The 22812-nt window shown below is 46.4% G+C and overlaps 2 protein-coding genes across 2 annotated transcripts in view; both read left to right on the plus strand.

The window, feature by feature from the left end:
• ZNF594 (zinc finger protein 594) overlaps positions 1 to 22805 on the plus strand; it is a gene marked incomplete at both ends in the record, with an annotated part of 147656 nt that extends 124851 nt beyond the window's left edge. Inside the window, 1 exon segment of the mRNA XM_029286170.1 lies at positions 22361 to 22805. Coding sequence (XP_029142003.1) covers positions 22361 to 22805 — 445 coding nt within the window.
• Positions 14994 to 19735, plus strand: LOC107296920 (zinc finger protein 3-like). Its single transcript, XM_029286171.1, has 4 exons — positions 14994 to 15104; positions 15368 to 15482; positions 15661 to 15713; positions 19577 to 19735. The coding sequence occupies exons 1-4, from the start codon at positions 14994 to 14996 to the stop codon at positions 19733 to 19735; spliced, it is 438 nt and encodes a 145-aa protein (XP_029142004.1).
• Positions 22806 to 22812: the final 7 nt, after the last annotated feature.

Genomic DNA, 22812 nt, shown 5'->3' on the forward strand with positions numbered 1-22812 from the left:
TAATTGAATGATCGATTGATGCAATCTTTTGGCCTGTAATGTAAACCTGATTTGGGTGAGCAAAACACATTGATCTAAAATCATTCAAGTTACAAAGAATCCAGATGTTCCTAAGAAAGATAAATATGGAAGGATGCATCCAAATTGGCAAATAAAAGAGAGATTTCCTGTCCTTCCTATCCTTCCTACCTCATCCTTCAGGATAGTTTTCTTATCCCTCTGATTATGGAAGAAATTGGACACCATGAAAATTAAGGACAAAACAATTAACTTACAGGTGTTGTTGATATGCATATTGATCAAAGTGCTCTGGATGAATCCAGTAACTTTCCCTCTGATGTCACCCACCTTCCTGAGTGGAGATGGGCCCCTCTGGACAAGAAACGCAGTCGTAGCAGCAAACTGGCTCTCCTTCTTGAACCTGCTTGACAAATCCAGGCTGACATTTTCCCCACACATTTAGACTGAGGCAGAGACTGAAAAGAGAAATAAAAAATGTCAAAGAAAATATGTTAGACTCACCATCCATGTAAGATGGAGATAGACATGAACATTAGCCAAGTAGTCTCCGGGTTTCACATAAGCAAATATGGTATCTCTGACTACTTCCAAGGGGTTGCAGGAGATACAATTGCCTCATTTAGTTCCTCCCTTTTTCTTCTCACATATCAGGTTGCAAAAAAGTATCTTTCTACCTAATAAAGTCTTGAGGGATGAAATTGAGAAAAGATTTAAGCATTAAGTGACAACCAATGGGTTCCTCCTCATACTGGAATTAACATACATTCCTCCATTCTTCATATATGCATTATATATAAATAAAAATGTAAATGTTCGTTTGTTCAAAATCTTAAAGCTCCGAAAGTTCTTCACCGATTGCTTTGAAATTTTGACACAACGTTGCATTCGAATACGCGCGTGTTTTTATATACCTACTATTATACAGATGTCACACCTGTGACAGGTAAAAACATGCTTTTTTTGAAAAACAGCACCATCTGTTGGACGTATACCCACAAGCATTGTGAAATTAAACATATTACAAACGTGCGCTTTCTCTTTTCTTTCTTTTCCATTTAACCAGACTGAGCCACAGCAACGCGTGGCCGGGTACAGCTAGTTTTAAAATAAGATATCCACTCATACTAAATTTTCGAGTAAATATTATTGTAAAAGATTAAATTTTCATTCCATTAGATTTATTAAAATAGAATACAATCTTGTGAGTTTACCAGACAGATGGCATAGGGAACAAAGTTGTTACAGAATCTGGTAGTCTTACTAGAAATACTTCGAAACCGCCTCCCTATTAGTTTGATTTGGAGCCTCCCAGTGTGTTTTAAAGTAGCTAACAATCAAGATAAACAATTGCATTCAGGGGATTTTCAGAAGTGCTCTCTTACAAGCCAATGCTCAAATCTAAGTAATATTTCCCTCAAAATTGTCCCTTATTCTGATATTAGGGATTGTTTTTCTTTGCATCAAAGTCATGCTTCAGTTTTCAAGCCATTATCGTAGCAGAATGGGCTTCAAATGTACTTAATAAATAAATAAAATTAAATAAGTAAGTAAATAAGCTCATATCAGGCTAGTCCTAATGAGTTTATATGAACTGAAAGCCTTGGACCACCTTCCTAAATTCCACTATCCCAGTGGGGTTAAAGAGAGGCATGTATAGTATGGCCTGGTCTAGGTAATTTTAAACATCATAGAGTCCATGGACTTGCCATTTTGGGGAACACTGTCCTCAATTGGTATGTCTAGTTTAAGAATTGAGTATGTCTAGTTTAATGAAGAGAAGGACGAGGGGGAGACATGATAGCAGAGTTCCAGTATCTCAGGGGCTGCCCCAAAGAAGAGGGAGTCAAGCTATTCTCCAAAGCGCTTGGAGGCAGGACAAGAAGCAACAGGTGGAAACTAATCAAGGAGAGAAGCAACCTAGAACTAAGGAGAAACTTCCTGACAGTTAGAACAATTAACCAGTGGAACAACCTGCCTCCAGAAGCAATGAATGCTCCAACCCTGGAAGTTTTTAGGAAGACACTGGACAGCCATTTGTCTGAAATGGTATAGAGCAGACATGTCAAAACACAAGGCCCAGGGGCCAGATGCGGCCCGCGACGTGGTTTCATGTGGCCCGTGAAGCCATCCTGGAAACAGTGAGGGAACGGCCCCCGCTGGAGCCAATGTACAATTTTGTGGTGGCCATCTATGCTGAAACGCATTCAGTCTTAGCTCCACAAGGCCATCTGGAAACAGCGAGGAACCAGCCCCCCGCCTCGTCGGCCCCACCCCTTGGGTGCATGCTGGGGAGGTGTCACCCTTTGTGAGGAATGAAGAAATGCACCATGCCTTGGTGCTTGCCCCGGTCCCACCCCCTTCTGCCAGAGACCCTCAGATCTGTTCCACTCCTGCCCAGGTCCCCACAGGCATCCTTGGCGCGAACGATGTAGAGCTGGCCATGCCCACCCAGTAGGCCACACCCACTCCATCCACGCACACACAGTAGGCCACGCCCATCCTGGCCACACCTACCCGGCCCCCTGAGGACAACTGCAATGCTGGTGCGGCCCTCAATGAAATTGAGTTTGACACCCCTGGTATAGGGTTTCCTGCCTGAGCAGGGGGTTGGACTAGATGACCTCCAAAGTCCCTTCCAACTTTATTATTATTATTATTATTATTATTATTATTATTATTATTATTATTATTAACTAACCAGGACAAGATTAAGCTAATTCCCCCCTTAGCTAAACAGGATCTCCATTCAGTTTTGATTCCATTCCATCTGATACAATCGAAACTTGAACTCAAGCACTGGTCAACAGAATTGCTTTCGTCTTTGATATTTGAAAACAAGGAACAAGCAAACGTGAAGCTATTAACACCAAAATAGCTGAGCACATGAGGCCCTCTCTCACTAGTTTCACAGAGAAATTAAATTGCAGAAGAGACACTAAATGGCAATGATTTGTGTCCTAAATAATAATCACCCCAAAATCTCATTTTGGATACAGCTGAATCAGTTTACAACGGTATTCAGAATTATACCTTGGTCAATAGATCTGAAGCCTCCCGATCTGCCTAAGAAAATTATAGATGTTTTACTCCACACATTCAATTCTCAGTTAAGGTTACCCACATTTTTGACTGGGTTTAGTTCACTTAAAATGGGTCTTAATTCTTTGGAAAAAAAGAAAAAAGACATCAATATTTTTCCTGCCTTGTTGAGAACTTTAGCTGTGACAAAGCATCTTGGCTGATTATAAGTCTCTGTTTTTCAAAACTCCCCAATTTCCTTTTGATGGGATCCTCCTTGGGGAGAACCACCCTACTAATAATCTTCAAATCTGCTGCTATGTCTCCATTTTCATCCAAGTAGACTTTTATCAGGGAAAGATTGGACTATTCCTTCTTCTTTAGAAATGGATGGAATTGGAATGGAAACATCCAGGAATATTAAAAGCAGAATTCTTGGTTTCTTATCTCATATGGCCTTTTTACGGCTGGTAAAACTGACAAGAATAGCCAACAACCCAGAAGAAGATAAGCTCAGGATCCAAAAAGATCTTGGCAGATTTGAACAATGGGCCCCATCCAACAAAATGAACTTTAATGTGGAGAAAAGCAAGGTTTTACACTTAGGCAGGAAAAACCAAAAGTACAAGTACAGATTAGGTGAAGCATGGCTCAAAAAGAGCAACTGTGAGAGAGACTTAGTGGACGATCACTTAAATATGAACCAGCAGCCAAAAAAGCTAATACAATCCTTGGTTGTATAAACAGAGGCATAGAATCAAAATCATGTGACGTATTAGTACAGCTTTATAAAGCTTTAATAAGGCCACACCTGGAATACTGCATCCAGTTTTGGTCACCACATTACAAAAAAGATGTTGAGATACTGGAAAAAGTGCAGAGAAGAGCAACTAAGATGATTAAAGGCCTGGAGACTAAAACATATAATGAACAGTTGCAGGATTTGGGTTTGGCTCGTCTAGAGAAAAAAAGGACTAGGGGCGACATGATAGCAGTATTCCAGTATTTGAGAGGCTGCCACAAAGAGGAGTGGGGTGTCAACTTATTTTCCAAAGTACCAGAAGGCAGGACAAGAAACAATGGATGGAAACTAAACAAGGATAGAAGCAACCTGGAATTAAGAGGAAATTTCCTAACAGTGAGGACAATTAACTAGTGGAACAGCTTGCCATCAGAAGTTATGGGTGCTTCATCACTGGAGGTTTTTAAGGAGACTGGACAGCCACTTGTCTGAAATAGTATAGGTTCTCCTGCTTGAGCAGGGGACTGGACTACATGACCTCCAAGGTCCCTTCCAGTTCTATTCTATTCTATTCTATTCTATTCTATTCTATTCTATTCTATTCTATTCTATTCTATTCTATTCTGTTCTGTTCTATTCTATTCTATTCCATTCCATTCCATTCCATTCTAAATAGTATAGAGTCTCCTGCTTGAGAAGGGTGTTGGACTACAAGACCTCCAAAGTCCCTTCCAGCTCTATTGTATTGTATTGTATTGTATTGTATTGTATTGTATTCCATTCCATTCCATTCCATTCCATTCCATTCCATTCCATTCCATTCCATATGGTATAGAGTCTCCTGCTTGAGGAGGGAATAGGACTACAAGACCTCCAAAGTCCCTTCCAGCTCTATTCTATTCTGTTCTGTTCTGTTCTGTTCTGTTCTGTTCTGTTCTGTTCTGTTCAATTCTATTCTGTTCTGTTCTGTTCTGTTCTGTTCTGTTCTGTTCTATTCCATTCCATTCTAAATGGTATAGAGTCTCCTGCTTGAGGAGGGGGTTGGACTACAAGACCTCCAAAGTCCCTTCCAGCTCTATTCTATTCTATTCTATTCTATTCTATTCTATTCTATTCTATTCTATTCTATTCTATTCTATTCTATTCCATTCCATTCCATTCCATTCTAAATGGTATAGAGTCTCCTGCTTGAGTAGGGGACTGGACTAGAAGACCTCCAAGGTCCCTTCCAGCTGTGTTCGGATTGAGAGTCCCCACAGAGATTTTCTCAGTGTCCAAAAAAAAAATCACAAATGGTTCTTAGACATTAAAGAGAGGAAAATCTAGTAACTGCTGCCTGCTGGGACAACACCACCTTTTTAGATAAACAATGTTAGAGGAGCTCTATTCTGTTCTGTTCTGTTCTGTTCTGTTCTGTTCTGTTCTGTTCTATTCTATTCCATTCCATTCCATTCCAAATGGTACAGAGTCTCCTGCTTGAGTAGGGGACTGGACTAGAAGACCTCCAAGGTCCCTTCCAGCTGTGTTCGGATTGAGAGTCCCCACAGAGATTTTCTCAGTGTCCCAAAAAAATCACAAATGGTTCTTAGACATTAAAGAGAGGAAAATCTAGTAACTGCTGCCTGCTGGGACAACACCACCTTTTTAAGATAAACAATGTTAGAGGAGACTTTTTCCTTCTACTCCAATGCCCATCATCCCAGGACCTCATGGAACGTGATCTCTTCTCCCCTTGCAAGTAATTCTGGCACGACGGGCAGAATCCAGCAGGGGGCTCCCTCGGCAGCCCTTGTCAAAGTTGAGCAGCCTCCACGGGCTCCACTTCAGGAGGGAACTGAGCATGCGCCTGGCCCTTTCTCCAATTGAAAAGATGCGCTGTTTCAGGAAAGGCTGGGCGCATGTCCGCGTTTCGGCAGAGTCCGGTTCTGCTCGCCGTCGCTGTGAGCCATCTTAGGCTGCCGGGAAAGTTTTCAGCGAACGGAGATCCAGACGTGAGTCGAAGTTCAGTGAGTGGTGGGGGTGGGGGTGGGGGGGTCTTTTTTGGAGGCTTGCATGGAGACAAGTAGAACTTCATAAGGATCGGAGTCGTGGGAAGTGTTGGGGAGCCCGGCGTGGACGGGCCAGGAAGGGCAAAAAGCAAAACTCTGGAGCTGCCGCGTTGCTAGGGTAGGCAACCTTGGCTCTTTTACGACTCGTGGACTTCAACTCCCAGAATTCCTGAGCCTCTGGGGACAGGGGTTCTCAACCTTGGCAACTTTTAAGACTTGTGGACTTCAACTCCCAGAATTCCTGAGCCTCTGGGTACAGGGGTTCTCAACCTTGGCAACTTTTAAGACTTGTGGACTTCAACTCCCAGAGTTCCTGAGCCTCTGGGTACAGGGGTTCTCAAGCTTGGCAACTTTTAAGACTTGTGGACTTCAACTCCCAGAATTCCTGAGCCTCTGGGTACAGGGGTTCTCAACCTTGGCAACTTTTAAGACTTGTGGACTTCAACTCCCAGAGTTCCTGAGCCTCTGGGTACAGGGGTTCTCAACCTTGGCAACTTTTAAGACTTGTGGACTTCAACTCCCAGAGTTCCTGAGCCTCTGGGTACAGGGGTTCTCAAGCTTGGCAACTTTTAAGACTTGTGGACTTCAACTCCCAGAGTTCCTCATCCAGCTTTGCTGGCTGAGGAATTCTGGGAGTTGAAGTCCACAAGTCTTAAAGTTGCCAAGGTTGAGAACCCCTGCTGGGAGTTGAAGTCCACGAGTCGTAAAAGAGCCAAGGTTGCCTACCCCTAGGAAGAAAAAAAATCAGGAGCGCCAGAAAGGAGGGAGCCATTTACTCCCCATTTCATTGGGAAAACCTCCAAATCTCTGTTTGGCTTTACAAAACAGAGATTTGTGCCTCCAAGTCAGTCCTGACTCCTGGACAACTTCCTGCAAAATTTCTTCCCCCCCCCCGTTTTTAGAAGGGGTTTCCCTCTCCTCTCCTCTCCTCCCCCCTCCCCTTCCTAGCCCTAGAGAAGCGAGCTGTCTAAGTCAGTGCTTTACAACTTTTTCACAGATTGTACCACTTTTAGGATACGGCAATGTTTGCGTGCCACCAGTCGCCTAGCAAGGTGTCAAAAACTTTTGAGGACCAAAAAAAAAAAAAAAGTGACAAAGTACAGGTGGTTCTCAACTTACAACAGTTGACTTAGGGACCGTTCGAAGTTACAGTGGCACTGAAAAAAAGTTACTTAGGACCATTTTTCACACGTATGACCGTTGCAGCATCCCCAGGGCCACGTGATTTTACCTTCGGATGCTTGGCAACTGATTCATATTTATGATGATGGTCGCAGTGTCTCAGGGTCATGTGACCCCCTTTTTGCAACCTTCTGACAAGCACAGTCAGTGGGGAAACCAGATTCACTTAACAACCGTGTTTATTAATTTAACAACTGCCGTGATTCCCTTGACACGTGTGGGGAAAAAAAACAACTCCTAAAATGGGACAAAACTCGTTTAACAAATTTCTCACTTAGCAACATAAAATTTTGGGGCTCAATTGTGGTCATGGGTTAAGGACTATCTGTACACCCACTTACCGCACTTTTAATGGAAAACTTGTGCCTGTTGCTCTGATGTTAATCTTTGCACTGTTCTGTTCCCTTCTCTCCCTCTGCTTGTCTCAAAGAAGCCCCTCCTCTTCTCCCTCCCTCTTTCTCCGTCCCCTTCTCTTTCCCCCTCGTGTTTTTTTTTCCTCTCCCTTTCCTACCAAAACCTCCTCCTTTTATATCCTCTTCTCTCTCTCCCCCTTCCTCCTCCTTTTCGGTGCTCCTCCAGCTGACTCCTCTCCCCAAGGTTGCGTGCTGCTCCTGGAAGCGCCAATCCGCTGGAGCCACACACCAATTCTGGGTGCTCAGCAGAGCCCCGACAACACCGCATCTCCAACTGACTCTCCCACAGGTCTGGACTTGCGCTACCGCCACTTCAGCTCGTCCCCCCCGCTACACATTTACACTTTTTCTTTACACTTTTTTTTACAGTGCTTTTCAACCTGTCATACGCGTACTGCCTGCCACGTGCCGAAGTGCCAACAGTGGTACGCATACCACGGGTTGAAAAGCACTGGTCTAAATCTCTCCTGCTAGTTTTGCATGCAAGGCTGGAACTCTGTGTGCAAGGAGTTGGATGCCAGGGTGTTGCAAGACTGGAACTCGGTTTCCTGGTTTCCCGCCTTTTTCCACAAACAACAGCTGGCTTGGCCAGCAGGTAAATAAGGAACATGTTGAGGGTAAATAAGGAACATGTTGAGGGACAAAGGTGTGCCTATGTCTGAGGTGTATCAGTCACACATGATGACCTCCAAGGTCCCCTCCAACTTTATTATTATTGTTGTTGTTGTTATTATTATTATGTGTTCAGTTAGGCCCGTGTTTTATTAAGCTTGGCCAGTGTAAGTTCCTGGAGTTTAAGTCCAACATCCTCAGTTGGACAATTGGAAAAAAGACGGGATTGGGCTAAAAGTGGAAAGCAGGTGCCTAGGATGTGCCTGAATCAAAACATCATGTTAAAGCATAGGTCTTTTTTTTTTCATCTGGGTATTAGTTCTGTATGCACTGGATGGTGGTTTGTTAATTCCGGCTTCTGGAGTTCACTCAGGGATTTGGGGCCGAAGGTTAATGGGGTTGTGCTAGTTAAAGCTTCACCGGAAGTTCAGATGTTTATTGATTTCCTTATTAAATCGATTTAGATAGCCACTCGTCTCAGTTGCTCTTTGTGATGTCAGACATTTATCTTTTGGATTGTGCTGAGATAATTTTTAATTTGATAAGCAGCTGTTTGAATAAATCATTAGGAAGTAGAAATCTAAAACATATTTTAAGGTATTTATCTGATATAATAATAGTAGTAGTAGTAGTAATAGTAGTAGTAGTAGTAGTAGTAGTAAAGTTGGAAGGGACCTTGGAGGTCATCTAGTCCAACCCCCTGTTCAGGCAGGAAACCCTATACAATTTCGGACAAATGGCTGTCCAGTCTCTTCTTAAAAACTTCCAGTGTTGGAGCATTCACCGCTTCTGGAGGCAGGTTGTTCCACTGGTTAATTGTTCTCACTGTCAGGAAGTTTCTCCTTAGAGAAGCTAAGGTTTTTAGGTTGCTTCTCTTCTTGATTAGTTTCCATTCACTGCTTCTTGTCCTGCCTTCAGGCACCTTGGAGAATAGCTTGACTCCCTCTTCTTTGGGGCAGCCCCTGAGATACTGGAACACTGCTATCATGTCCCCCCTCGTCCTTCTCTTCGTTAAACTAGACATACCCAATTCCAGCAATCGTTCCTCATATGTTTTAGCCTCCAGTCCCCTAATCATCTTTGTTGCTCTTCTCTGTACTCTTTCTAGCGTCTCAGCATCTTTTTTTTTTTTATTCCTTCATAGAAGCTGAGGCAGAAGGGCTCATCAGAATGTTCATCAAACATAGATAAGTCAGTCTTCCTAATAAGATTCCTGACTTTCTCTCAGACGTTGAGGGTTCATAAGAATTTCTTTTTTCATTTTTTTTAATGATTATTTTTTTTGAGGAGGGTGCTTAGTAGTTAAGTTACCCCCCCCTCCTAGGCCGAGAAAAGTGAGCGGCTGAAGTCCCTCCTGCTGCTTTTGCATGCAAGGCTGGAACTCCGTGTGCAAGGAATTGGGTGCAAGGTGTGCAAAGACTGGAACTCAGTTTCCTGCTTTCCCACCTTTCCCCACTATCACCAGCTGGCTCTGCTGGCAGGTAAATAAGGAAGATGTTGCAGGACGGAGGTGCGCCTGTGGCTGAAGTGCATCATTCACACACTATGTCAGTGATGGCGAACCTTTTAGAGACCAAGTGCCCAAAAACTGGGCCTGCCCTGCTCCCCCCACTCTGTCTGCCCGCAGGGCCACTCACCACCTCCAGGGCCCGCCGCAGATTGCCCAGGCAGCCCAGAAGCACCATGGTGGCCATGCCCTATGCCCACACCCTGCAGCATCAACTGTGCGCGTTGGGGCATGAGGGCAGAGTCTTGTCTATGCTGCCTGACTGCCATGTCCTTGGCTGCGCTGCTCCGCATGGGCCACATTCAGGGGCGACTCTCCTCCTGGGAGGCTGCTGGTGAGGAGGGGTCACGGGGAGAGGCAAGGCTGGGGCAATGGCACGTGTGCCCACAGAGAGGGCTCTAAGTGCCGCCTCTGGCACCTGTGCCATTTCACCACCACTGCACTATGTGTTCGGTTAGGCCAGTGTTTTTGTCAAGCTTGGCCAGTGTGTTGTGATTCCTCACCAGCCAGTGGACCCGGCAGCTGAGTCTGAGGAATCAGGAGGAGGAGGAGGGGCCTGTAGTGACATTAGAGCAGACATGTCCAAAGTCCGGCCCGCGGGCCATTTGCGGCCCGCGGCCCGGTTTAATCCGGCCCTCGAGCAGCCCTCCCTGCTCTATATAAATGCGGCCCTCCCACGGCCCTCCGGCAAGTCCCATGAGAGAGAGAGAGAGAGAGAGAGAGGCACTTGCACTTGCACTTCTGTCTCTCTCTCTCTCTCTCTCNCTTTAAAGCGCTCCGTGGCAATGGACCTAGGTATTTGCAAGACCGCCTCCTACCAAACACCTCCCTTCGACCAGTCCGCTCCCACAGAGAGGGCCTCCTTAGGGTGCCGTCGGCCAGACAATGCCGGCTGGCGACCCCCAGGGGGAGAGCCTTCTCTGTGGCAGCTCCTGCCCTCTGGAATGACCTACCCCCCGACCTAAGTACAGTTGCGGACCTGCGCCTTTTTCGCCGAGCCCTGAAGGCTCATCTATTCCGTGCGGCCGGCCTGGCGTAGTTTGATTATGTTTTAGTGGGGGTTTTGTATGGGGTATTTTTAGAGCAGGCCTGTTATTTAATTTGATTTTAGACAGAAATTTGTGTATATTTATTGTGGTTTTTATTATCGCATGTTCACCGCCCTGAGTCCCGTAAGGGAGATAGGGCGGTATATAAATTCAATAAAAAAAAAAATTTAGGCTGATGCCAAACTCAGTACACAAGTGGACACATCTCTAACTAGGGAACATCCCTCTCAAGGCTCTTCCAGTCTGGCTTATACAAGGGAACCAGTGCCCAGATTCAGGATTGAATACTGAACCCTGGTAGGCAGGACCTTGCTCAAGAGAGGCCCCACACTCCCTAGGTCAGTGGTTCTCAACCTTTTTAATGCCGCGACCCCCAACCGGTCATAAGTCGAGGACTAAACCGGTTGTAAGTCGAGGACTAAACCGGCCGTAAGTCGAGGACTAAACCGGTCGTAAGTCGAGGACTACCCAACCGGTCGTAAGTCGAGGACTTTCCCTGCCCGGGAGTGCCGCGCATGCGTGGTTCCGCCCCCTGCGCCGGCCGAGGCGTAGCTGGCAAGCGGCAGAGACGGAGCAGGCTGACCACCAGCTGGCCCAGCCCAAGGGAGGTAAGGCACCCGCTGGAAAAGGGAGAAAAAAATGGCGGACAGCCTTGCTTGGCGACCCCCGTGAAATGGTCGATCGACCCCAAATGGGGTCGCGACCCATAGGTTGAGAACCGCTGCCCTAGGTGCAGCCTTTAGTTCAGATTCTGGCTAATGTCTTCTATGGTATGGAAACAAATATTTTGTTTTTTATCGGCCGAAAGCGTTAAAAAAACCCCCCACTCCTTTATGTAAAAAGGGAGGCTATGCAGTTTTCCCATTTTTCTTTCAACAAATTTCCTTCTTCCATAACATCAGTTTAGCCAAAGGGTTAAGGCACCAGACTAGAAACTGGGTGACTGTGACAACTAGTTCTGCCTTAAGCATGAATGCTGGCTGGGTGACTTTGGGCCCTGTCCAGTGATGGCAAACCTTTTAGAGACCGAGTGCCCAAACTGCAACCCAAAACCCACTTATGCATCGTCGGGTGCCGGGTGGGTGTGGCCCATTGGCTGGGTGTGGCCCATTGGGTTTGCACGGCTGCGGTGGTAACGGCAGACTGGGTGGGACTAAAAAGTTCAATCAATCAATTCCAACTTTGCAAGATCTTTTTTTTCCCATGAGAAGTTGAAATTGACTGATTGATTGGACCTTTTTTTTTTTTTTTTTGCACACCCGGCGGAGGCCTAAAGCGAAAAGGTTTTATAAAATCCAGTGGAAGGCCTAGGACTGGGGCGACGGCGCGAGTGCCCACAGAGAGGGCTCTGAGTGCCACCTCTGGCACCCGTGCCATAGGTTCACCACCACTGGGCCAGTCTCTCTCAGCCCACAGCAAGTCACAGGGTTGTAGTTGTGGGGAAAATAGCAGGAGGAAGGAATAGTAAGTATGTCTGCTGCCTTGAGTTATTTACCAAAAATAATAAAGGCATAAATAAGTGATGTTTTCTTAATAAAAAATAACATCTAAGCCCCCCCCACCCCATGACTTCCCTATGTTTCCGAGTACAGACAGGGATTCTTACCCAGAGAAGCCAGATTCCTGGAATTCTCTAGCATGACTTCTCTGTGGAGAGCTTTTTGGGCAGGGTCCAGTTGAGACCATTCCTCCTTGGAGAAATACACGGCCACTTCCTCAAAAGACACAACATCCTGAACAAAGAAGCAAGATTCCTTATTAACAGATAATCCCAAGAATAATTAGACATTTTTTTCCCCCATCGATTCACGGAGAGAGATCCAATGAACAAAAGGGGCATCTTCTGCAGAGACCAGAATGAGATCTCACAGCTTCTGGCTGACAGCACAACTGAAGCACGTTGGATCAAGTTGGAAGGAAACTTGGAATTCCTTTTAGAGAAGCCAACTATTAATGGATAGTTGGGTATTAAACCCACTCCTTGTCATTGGCTCCAATTCTTTCTAGCTGGACAGAAGGAAAGATAGGAAATTCATCTAGTGTTTTTTTGCCAATGGCCTGCTTTATCCACTGAGGGATCAACCCTTCCCCCCTACTCCAAACCTTCATGAAAGTGGTGGGAGAGCTTGTAATGGTATGTGAGAATGACCCTGGGAGACAGGAAGATCTCCGGTTAAGACAATATCTGGTCAATGAAATCTGAGCCTGAAGCAGGACGGTGGAGAACGGACAGGTAGGTTAAGCGGAGTGTGAATTTCAACCAATCAGAATAGAGCTGGGAAGGACCTTGGATGTCTTCTAGTCCAAGCCCCTGCTCAACCAGGAGACCCTATACCAGTGATGGCGAACCTTTTAGAGACTGAGTGCCCAAAAACTGGCCCCGCCCCAGATCCACCCCCTGCCCCGCCCCGCTTGCTCGCAGGGCCACTCACCGCCTCCAGGGCTCACTGCAGATCACCCAGGCAGCCCAGCAATGCCATGGTGGCCACGCCCTCTGCCCGCGTCCCGCAGAATCAACTGTGCGTGATGGGGCGTGAGGGCAGAGTCTTGTCTATGCTGCCTGACTGCCATGTCCTTGGCTGCGCTGCTCCGCATGGGCCACATTCAGGGGCGACTCTCCTCCTGGGAGGCTGCTGGTGAGGAGGGGTCACGGGGAGAGGCAAGGCTGGGGCAATGGCACGTGTGCCCACAGAGAGGGCTCTAAGTGCCGCCTCTGGCACCTGTGCCATTTCACCACCACTGCACTATGTGTTCGGTTAGGCCAGTGTTTTTGTCAAGCTTGGCCAGTGTGTTGTGATTCCTCACCAGCCAGTGGACCCGGCAGCTGAGTCTGAGGAATCAGGAGGAGGAGGAGGGGCCTGTAGTGACATTAGAGTCAGAGGAAGGCTCGGAGGAGCTCCAAGACTTACAGTCGGACGAGGAGCCTGGCCCCTCTACTGGCGCTCAGGCTGAGACACAGCTGTGCTGGGAGTCTGAGTTGGACAGTGATGAAGAACAGTTGGGACAAATCCAGGATGCATGAAAGCGCAGGCAAGAGAAGCGAGTAGGACAGAGGAATGCAATGGGGCGGCTCCAAAGGCAAAGGAGAAGGCATTAGGAAGCCACGCCTTGGCTGAATTATAAAAGGGAAGGTGTGGGAGGTGCTGGTTGCCAAAGGCAACCATTCATGTTGTGGATCGAGTTTCTGTGGACTGTGTTTGTTTGCCTTGGACATTGACTGAGGTCTGTGAATAATAAAAGGGGATTGGTTTTTTTCTTGGGGTTCCTGCCTGTTTCTTGGAAGAGGGGTTTCTTGTGAGCATAACAAGGACTCCTGTAGGCTGGGACAGAACACAGTGTAAGTTCCTGGAGTTTAGGACTACACATCTTCATTTGGACAATTTTGAAGAATATGGGATTACGCTAAATATGAAATGTATTTCTAGGATATGCCTGAATCAAAGCATCGTAGCAAAGCATAGGTGGTTTTTTCACATTCGTTCTATATGCTTTGGATGGTGGTTTGTTAATTCTGGCTTCTAGAGTGTTCCCCTAAGGGTTTGGGCTAGGAGGTTAATGGGGTTCTGCTAGTTAAAGCTTTACTACAACTTCAAATGTTGTTTTCCTTATTAAATCGATTTAGATAGCCACTCATCTCAGTTGCTGTTTTTCATGTCAGACATTTTGATTTGGATTGTGCTGAGATAGTTTTGAATTTTATAAGCAGCCATTAAAATCATTTCAATACATCATGAGCAAATAGAAATCCAAAACATATTTTAATATATTTATCCAATACTCTAAGTACTTCATAGGTAAGTCAGTTTTACTAATTAGATTCCTGCCTTCTTCCCAGACATTGAGGGTTCATATGAATTTCCGATTCTTATTTTTATTTTTTATTTTTATTTTTGAAGAGGACGAGGATGCTCAGTTACTCATCCTATTGAAAATCTTATGTTTTCTATTTCAGATATGTAAGCTGAATTCTTTCCTGTTTCATCTACAAGGTGAAATATCTTGCGAGGTTAGGGGGATAAAGGTCTTTGGGTGGGGTTGTGATTGGTAAGACTTGGGGACATCAGTCATTTTGCAGCTGGATTAGAGACCAGAGAGAAGATGGAGGGACAACACCCAGCAGATGCAGGAGTTGGAAAAGGCCCTCCAGCTGCTCAGTCTTGGAGCTGTGGGAAGAATGGGGCAAGTCCTGGGAAGAAGAGCCAAGAGGAGGAAGCCAAGAGTTCAGAGGTCCAATGCTGTCACTTCAGAAAAGTGCAGTTCCAGGAGGGGAGGGGACCCCGAGATGTTTGCAGTCAGCTTCACCACCTTTGTCATCAGTGGCTGCAGCCAGAAAGACACACAAAGGCCCAGTTGCTGGACCTGGTGCTCCTGGAGCAGTTCCTGACTGTCCTTCCCCCAGAGATGGAGAAATGGGTGCGCGAGTGTGGAGTGGAGACCAGTTCCCAGGCGGTGGCCCTGGCCGAAGGCTTCTTGCTGACCCAGGAGGAGGAAAAGATGCAAGGAGATTTGCAGGTGTGAGAATGTAATCGTGGCAGCTCTAAAGAGAATCTTTCTGAATTTGTCAATTCCTCTCTGGCAGAATTTTCTGGGATTATGACCCCCTAAGGACAGTTGTTTCATTCTTCTTCCAGAGGATGAATTTGGGGCAATTTTTCCATTCTTGCTTTCCAGCTTAACCCATGGGCATTGGGGTCTACTAGGTTGAGGGTTCAATACTGATAATTCATTTCTATCTCTGTCCTCTTCCCTTCTTTCTCGTGCCATATGATATATAGAAATCCTTGGAAGCTGTGTCTGAGTATCCTAAAGGGAGGAAAAATTCATCCAAACCCTCTCAAAAGCTGCAGTTTGGAAAGAGCTTCCAGAAAGATCAAAGTCTTACCATGTCAGGTAACAAAATCTCTTTCCATGTTGATGTGAGGTTTGTATCTCTGATTCTTTCGCTCCTCTTGATTGTAATCTCTCTATATGCTTCCACCATTTTCTGTCTCACAGAAATATGCTTCCACCATTTTCTGTCTCACAGAATATAAGAACTATCCTTATGTTGTTGTTGGTTTTTTTTTAGAATCGCCTCCTCTTTCTGGTGGAGCTGAAAGAGTGCTTGAACCTCTGCCTCAGGTAGGAGGAGAAACATTGATATATATCCATGAATCTTGGAGGGGGTTTTTTTTGTTCTCAAGTTTAATGTCTAATATTGCTGTTTCTAAGCAAGACAACCTTTAGATCAGGTCACTGAAAATTAAAAGATAATTTGATAATGAAAAGGGTACAGAGAAGAGCAACAAAGATGATCAGGGGACTGGAGGCTAAAACATATAAGGAACGATTGCTGGAATTGGGTATGTCTAGTTTAATGAAGAGAAGGACGAAGGGGGACATGATAGCAGTGTTCCAGTATCTCAAGGGCTGCCCCAAAGAAGAGGGAGTCAAGCTGTTCTCCAAAGCGCCTGAAGGCAGGACAAGAAGCAATGGATGGAAACTAACCAAAGAGAGAAGCAACCTAGAACTAAGGAGAAACTTCCTGACAGTTAGAACAATTAGCCAGTGGAACAACCTGCCTCCAGAAGCGGTGAATGCTCCAACACCAGAGGTTTTTAAGAAGAGACTGGACAGCCATTTGTCCGAAATGGTATAGGGTTACCTGCCTGAGCAGGGGTTTGGACTTGATGACCTCCAAGGTCCCTTCCAACTTTATTATTATTATTATTATTATTATTATTATTATTATTATTATTATTATTATTATTATTATTATAATATAATTAAACAGATCTGCAAACATCTAGAAACAAATAAAGTAATTACTAGGGTTTGTTAAAAACAAATCATGCCAAGCCAATCTTGTTTCATTGTTTGACAAAGTGACTAAATTAGTAGACCCAACAAAATACTGTGGACATAATATACTTAGTTTTCAGTAAGGCATTCGGCAATGTAGACCACAACCAACTTCTTGGTAAGCTAGAAAAATGTGGGATAGACAGCATCACTACCAGATGGATTTGTAAGTGGCTGACAAACCGTACTCAATGAGTACTTTTTAATGGAGGGAAGTAAGCAGTGGTATAGCACAGGGTTCTGTTTTAGGCCCACTGCTCTTCAATATCTTTATAAATGACTTAGATGAAGGAGTAGAAGGGGAACTCATCAAATTTGCAGATGACACTAAGCTAGCAGGAACAGCCAACAACCCAGAACACAGGTCGGCAACCTGTGGTTCCGGAGCTGCATGCGGCTCTTTGAGCCTTCCCCTGCGGCTCCTAGCCTCCTCTGCCATTTGCAGAGAAAGACAGAGCTTCTCTTTCTCTCTCTCTCTCTCTCTCTCTGTCTCTGTCTCTGTCTCTGTCTCTCTGTCTCTGTCTCTCTCTCTCTCTCTCTCTCTCTCTCTCTCACTGAAGCAGTAGGTGTGAGCTTAAATGGACTCCAGAAGATGGTAGAGGACCTGGAGGAACGTTGTCCATGGGGTTGCGATGGGTCGGATACGACTTCGCAATTAACAACAACATTAGTACAGCTTTATACAGCCTTAGTAAGACCACATCTGGAATACAGCATCCCGTTTTGGTCACCACATTAAAGGCTTTGGAGAAAGTGTAAAGAAGAAGAACTAAGATGATTAAAGGCCTGGAGACTAAAACATAGGATGAACGGTTACAGGATTTGAGTTTGGATAGTCTAGAGAAAAGAAGGACTGGGGGAGGATATGATAGCAGTATTCCAGTATTTGAGGGGCTGCCACAAAGAAGAGGGGGGTCAACTTACTTTCCAAAGCACCAGAAAGCAAAACAAGAAACAATGAAAACTAAACAAGGGCAGAAGCAACCTGGAATTAAAGAGAAACTTCCTAAAAAAAACCAGTGGAGCAGCTTCTCTTTAGAAGTTGTGGGTGCTTCATCCCTGGAGTTTTTAAAGAAAAGACTGGACAGCCACTTGTCTAAAATGGTATAGGGCAGTGGTGGCGAACCTATGGCACGGGTGACAGAGGCGGCACTCGGAGCCCTCTCTGGGCACACGTGCCGTTACCCCAGCCTTGCCTCCCCCAAGACCCCCTCCTCTCCAGCAGCCCCCCTGAAGGAGAGTCGCCCCCGAGCGTGGCCCACACGGAGCAGCACAGCCAACATTTGAAGTTGTAGTAAAGCTTTAACTAGCAGAACCCCATTAACCTCCTAGCCCAAACCCTTAGGGGAACACTCTAGAAGCCAGAATTAACAAACCACCATCCAAAGCATATAGAACGAATGTGAAAAAACCACCTATGCTTTGCTACGATGCTTTGATTCAGGCATATCCTAGAAATACATTTCATATTTAGCGTAATCCCATATTCTTCAAAATTGTCCAAATGAAGATGTGTAGTCCTAAACTCCAGGAACTTACACTGTGTTCTGTCCCAGCCTACAGGAGTCCTTGTTATGCTCACAAGAAACCCCTCTTCCAAGAAACAGGCAGGAACCCCAAGAAAAAAACCAATCCCCTTTTATTATTCACAGACCTCAGTCAATGTCCAAGGCAAACAAACACAGTCCACAGAAACTCGATCCACAACATGAATGGTTGCCTTTGGCAACCAGCACCTCCCACACCTTCCCTTTTATAATTCAGCCAAGGCGTGGCTTCCTAATGCCTTCTCCTTTGCCTTTGGAGCCGCCCCATTGCATTCCTCTGTCCTACTCGCTTCTCTTGCCTGCGCTTTCATGCATCCTGGATTTGTCCCAACTGTTCTTCATCACTGTCCAACTCAGACTCCCAGCACAGCTGTGTCTCAGCCTGAGCGCCAGTAGAGGGGCCAGGCTCCTCGTCCGACTGTAAGTCTTGGAGCTCCTCCGAGCCTTCCTCTGACTCTAATGTCACTACAGGCCCCTCCTCCTCCTCCTGATTCCTCAGACTCAGCTGCCGGGTCCACTGGCTGGTGAGGAATCACAACACACTGGCCAAGCTTGACAAAAACACTGGCCTAACCGAACACATAGTGCAGTGGTGGTGAAATGGCACAGGTGCCAGAGGCGGCACTTAGAGCCCTCTCTGTGGGCACACGTGCCATTGCCCCAGCCTTGCCTCTCCCCGTGACCCCTCCTCACCAGCAGCCTCCCAGGAGGAGAGTCGCCCCTGAATGTGGCCCATGCGGAGCAGCGCAGCCAAGGACATGGCAGTCAGGCAGCATAGACAAGACTCTGCCCTCACGCCCCATCACGCACAGTTGATTCTGCGGGACGCGGGCAGAGGGCGTGGCCACCATGGCATTGCTGGGCTGCCTGGGTGATCTGCAGTGAGCCCTGGAGGCGGTGAGTGGCCCTGCGAGCAAGCGGGGCGGGGCAGGGGGTGGATCTGGGGCGGGGCCAGTTTTTGGGCACTCAGTCTCTAAAAGGTTCGCCATCACTGGTATAGGGTCTCCTGGTTGAGCAGGGGCTTGGACTAGAAGACATCCAAGGTCCTTCCCAGCTCTATTCTGATTGGTTGAAATTCACACTCCGCTTAACCTACCTGTCCGTTCTCCACCGTCCTGCTTCAGGCTCAGATTTCATTGACCAGATATTGTCTTAACCGGAGATCTTCCTGTCTCCCAGGGTCATTCTCACATACCATTACAAGCTCTCCCACCACTTTCATGAAGGTTTGGAGTAGGGGGGAAGGGTTGATCCCTCAGTGGATAAAGCAGGCCATTGGCAAAAAAACACTAGATGAATTTCCTATCTTTCCTTCTGTCCAGCTAGAAAGAATTGGAGCCAATGACAAGGAGTGGGTTTAATACCCAACTATCCATTAATAGTTGGCTTCTCTAAAAGGAATTCCAAGTTTCCTTCCAACTTGATCCAACGTGCTTCAGTTGTGCTGTCAGCCAGAAGCTGTGAGATCTCATTCTGGTCTCTGCAGAAGATGCCCCTTTTGTTCATTGGATCTCTCTCCGTGAATCGATGGGGGAAAAAAATGTCTAATTATTCTTGGGATTATCTGTTAATAAGGAATCTTGCTTCTTTGTTCAGGATGTTGTGTCTTTTGAGGAAGTGGCCGTGTATTTCTCCAAGGAGGAATGGTCTCAACTGGACCCTGCCCAAAAAGCTCTCCACAGAGAAGTCATGCTAGAGAATTCCAGGAATCTGGCTTCTCTGGGTAAGAATCCCTGTCTGTACTCGGAAACATAGGGAAGTCATGGGGTGGGGGGGGCTTAGATGTTATTTTTTATTAAGAAAACATCACTTATTTATGCCTTTATTATTTTTGGTAAATAACTCAAGGCAGCAGACATACTTACTATTCCTTCCTCCTGCTATTTTCCCCACAACTACAACCCTGTGACTTGCTGTGGGCTGAGAGAGACTGGCCCAGTGGTGGTGAACCTATGGCACGGGTGCCAGAGGTGGCACTCAGAGCCCTCTCTGTGGGCACTCGCGCCGTCGCCCCAGTCCTAGGCCTTCCACTGGATTTTATAAAACCTTTTCGCTTTAGGCCTCCGCCGGGTGTGCAAAAAAAAAAAAAAAAAGGTCCAATCAATCAGTCAATTTCAACTTCTCATGGGAAAAAAAAGATCTTGCAAAGTTGGAATTGATTGATTGAACTTTTTAGTCCCACCCAGTCTGCCGTTACCACCGCAGCCGTGCAAACCCAATGGGCCACACCCAGCCAATGGGCCACACCCACCCGGCACCCGACGATGCATAAGTGGGTTTTGGGTTGCAGTTTGGGCACTCGGTCTCTAAAAGGTTTGCCATCACTGGACAGGGCCCAAAGTCACCCAGCCAGCATTCATGCTTAAGGCAGAACTAGTTGTCACAGTCACCCAGTTTCTAGTCTGGTGCCTTAACCCTTTGGCTAAACTGATGTTATGGAAGAAGGAAATTTGTTGAAAGAAAAATGGGAAAACTGCATAGCCTCCCTTTTTACATAAAGGAGTGGGGGGTTTTTTTAACGCTTTCGGCCGATAAAAAACAAAATATTTGTTTCCATACCATAGAAGACATTAGCCAGAATCTGAACTAAAGGCTGCACCTAGGGCAGCGGTTCTCAACCTATGGGTCGCGACCCCATTTGGGGTCGATCGACCATTTCACGGGGGTCGCCAAGCAAGGCTGTCCGCCATTTTTTTCTCCCTTTTCCAGCGGGTGCCTTACCTCCCTTGGGCTGGGCCAGCTGGTGGTCAGCCTGCTCCGTCTCTGCCGCTTGCCAGCTACGCCTCGGCCGGCGCAGGGGGCGGAACCACGCATGCGCGGCACTCCCGGGCAGGGAAAGTCCTCGACTTACGACCGGTTGGGTAGTCCTCGACTTACGACCGGTTTAGTCCTCGACTTACGGCCGGTTTAGTCCTCGACTTACAACCGGTTTAGTCCTCGACTTATGACCGGTTGGGGGTCGCGGCATTAAAAAGGTTGAGAACCACTGACCTAGGGAGTGTGGGGCCTCTCTTGAGCAAGGTCCTGCCTACCAGGGTTCAGTATTCAATCCTGAATCTGGGCACTGGTTCCCTTGTATAAGCCAGACTGGAAGAGCCTTGAGAGGGATGTTCCCTAGTTAGAGATGTGTCCACTTGTGTACTGAGTTTGGCATCAGCCTAAATTTTTTTTTTTATTGAATTTATATACCGCCCTATCTCCCTTACGGGACTCAGGGCGGTGAACATGCGATAATAAAAACCACAATAAATATACACAAATTTCTGTCTAAAATCAAATTAAATAACAGGCCTGCTCTAAAAATACCCCATACAAAACCCCCACTAAAACATAATCAAACTACGCCAGGCCGGCCGCACGGAATAGATGAGCCTTCAGGGCTCGGCGAAAAAGGCGCAGGTCCGCAACTGTACTTAGGTCGGGGGGTAGGTCATTCCAGAGGGCAGGAGCTGCCACAGAGAAGGCTCTCCCCCTGGGGGTCGCCAGCCGGCATTGTCTGGCCGACGGCACCCTAAGGAGGCCCTCTCTGTGGGAGCGGACTGGTCGAAGGGAGGTGTTTGGTAGGAGGCGGTCTTGCAAATACCTAGGTCCATTGCCACGGAGCGCTTTAAAGGTTGTTACTAACACCTTGAAGCGCACCCGGAAGGCCACAGGCAGCCAGTGCAGCTCGCGCAGGAGAGGTGTTACATGGGAGTATCTAGAGGCCCCCAGGATCCCCCGTGTGGCCGCATTCTGAACTAGCTGGAGCCTCCGGGTGCACCTCAAGGGGGTGGGGAGCTATTGCCATCCAGAAATTCCCCTTGGCTTTGAAAGATTCTGTTCTGCAGACAAGTGGAGATCAGACTTTTCACTGAAGTTGGGGAGCTGGTGGGTATGTTGCTGACCCAGCACGATACAGTGTTCGGTGCACTTGGGGTGTTTGTGGAACCATGGAGTTGTCCCAGGTCATCAACAGTCTCACACACACTTGTTGCTCAAAGATTAGATCAGGGCATTGTCTTAGGTTTGTTGTGATGTCATCCATTTCTGATACATAATGATTGGTAGGAGCTCACTTGGAAATGGGTCTTTAGAACCTTTGTGTTTGCCCACAAAACAGCCAAAATATATTAATGAGTCTTTTGCTAAGTTTCAGACAAAAAAGGTTTGATTGTTTCCCTAATTCTTGCTACAGTTTACATGTTTCCTTTTTCAAGGACATAATGGGCAAGAGAACAAGAATCACAAGGAACAACGCCACACAATTCGTGAGAAAGAGGGGGAAGAGAAGCTTGCAGATCAGATGGAACTGAAGAGCGAAGAGATGAACCGACCACAAATGGGAATTAAAAAAGGGTTTCCTCAGGTCACGTGGCTAACTAACCAGAGAAGCATCAATACAAGAGAAAGACCATATAAATGTGTAGAATGTGGAAAGGGCTTTAGCAGGAATAGTAACCTTACTGCCCATAAAAAGATCCACACAGGGGAGAAACCATATCAGTGCAGAGAGTGTGGCAAGAACTTCAGAATGAGTAGCACTCTAAGTATCCATAAAAGGATCCACACAGGGGAGAAGCCATATCAATGCAAGGAGTGTGGAAAAAGCTTTGCTTATAACAGTCAGTGGAATTATCACAAGTGGATACACAAAGGAGAGAAGCCTTATCAATGCATGGAGTGTGGAAAGAGCTTTAGGAGGAAGAATGATCTTGCCTCCCATATAAAGATCCACACAGGAGAGAAGCCATATCAATGCATGGAGTGTGGAAAGGGTTTTAGCAAGAGAGGTAATCTTTCGTCCCACAGAAGGGTCCATACAGGTGAAAAGCCATATCAGTGTAGTGAATGTG

This window comes from Protobothrops mucrosquamatus, unplaced genomic scaffold, assembly GCF_001527695.2.
Source record: "Protobothrops mucrosquamatus isolate PMUCROS unplaced genomic scaffold, P.Mucros_1.0 scaffold3029, whole genome shotgun sequence".
Taxonomy (NCBI): domain Eukaryota; kingdom Metazoa; phylum Chordata; class Lepidosauria; order Squamata; family Viperidae; genus Protobothrops; species Protobothrops mucrosquamatus.

Coding starts and splice junctions, on each gene's coding strand:
- LOC107296920 (XM_029286171.1), top strand. CDS start 14,994: ATGGAGAAATGGGTGCGCGAGTGTGGAGTGGAGACCAGTTCCCAGGCG. Junction 15,483..15,660: donor TCAAAGTCTTACCATGTCAG/GTAACAAAATCT, acceptor GTTTTTTTTTAG/AATCGCCTCCTCTTTCTGGT. Junction 15,714..19,576: donor TGCTTGAACCTCTGCCTCAG/GTAGGAGGAGAA, acceptor TTCTTTGTTCAG/GATGTTGTGTCTTTTGAGGA.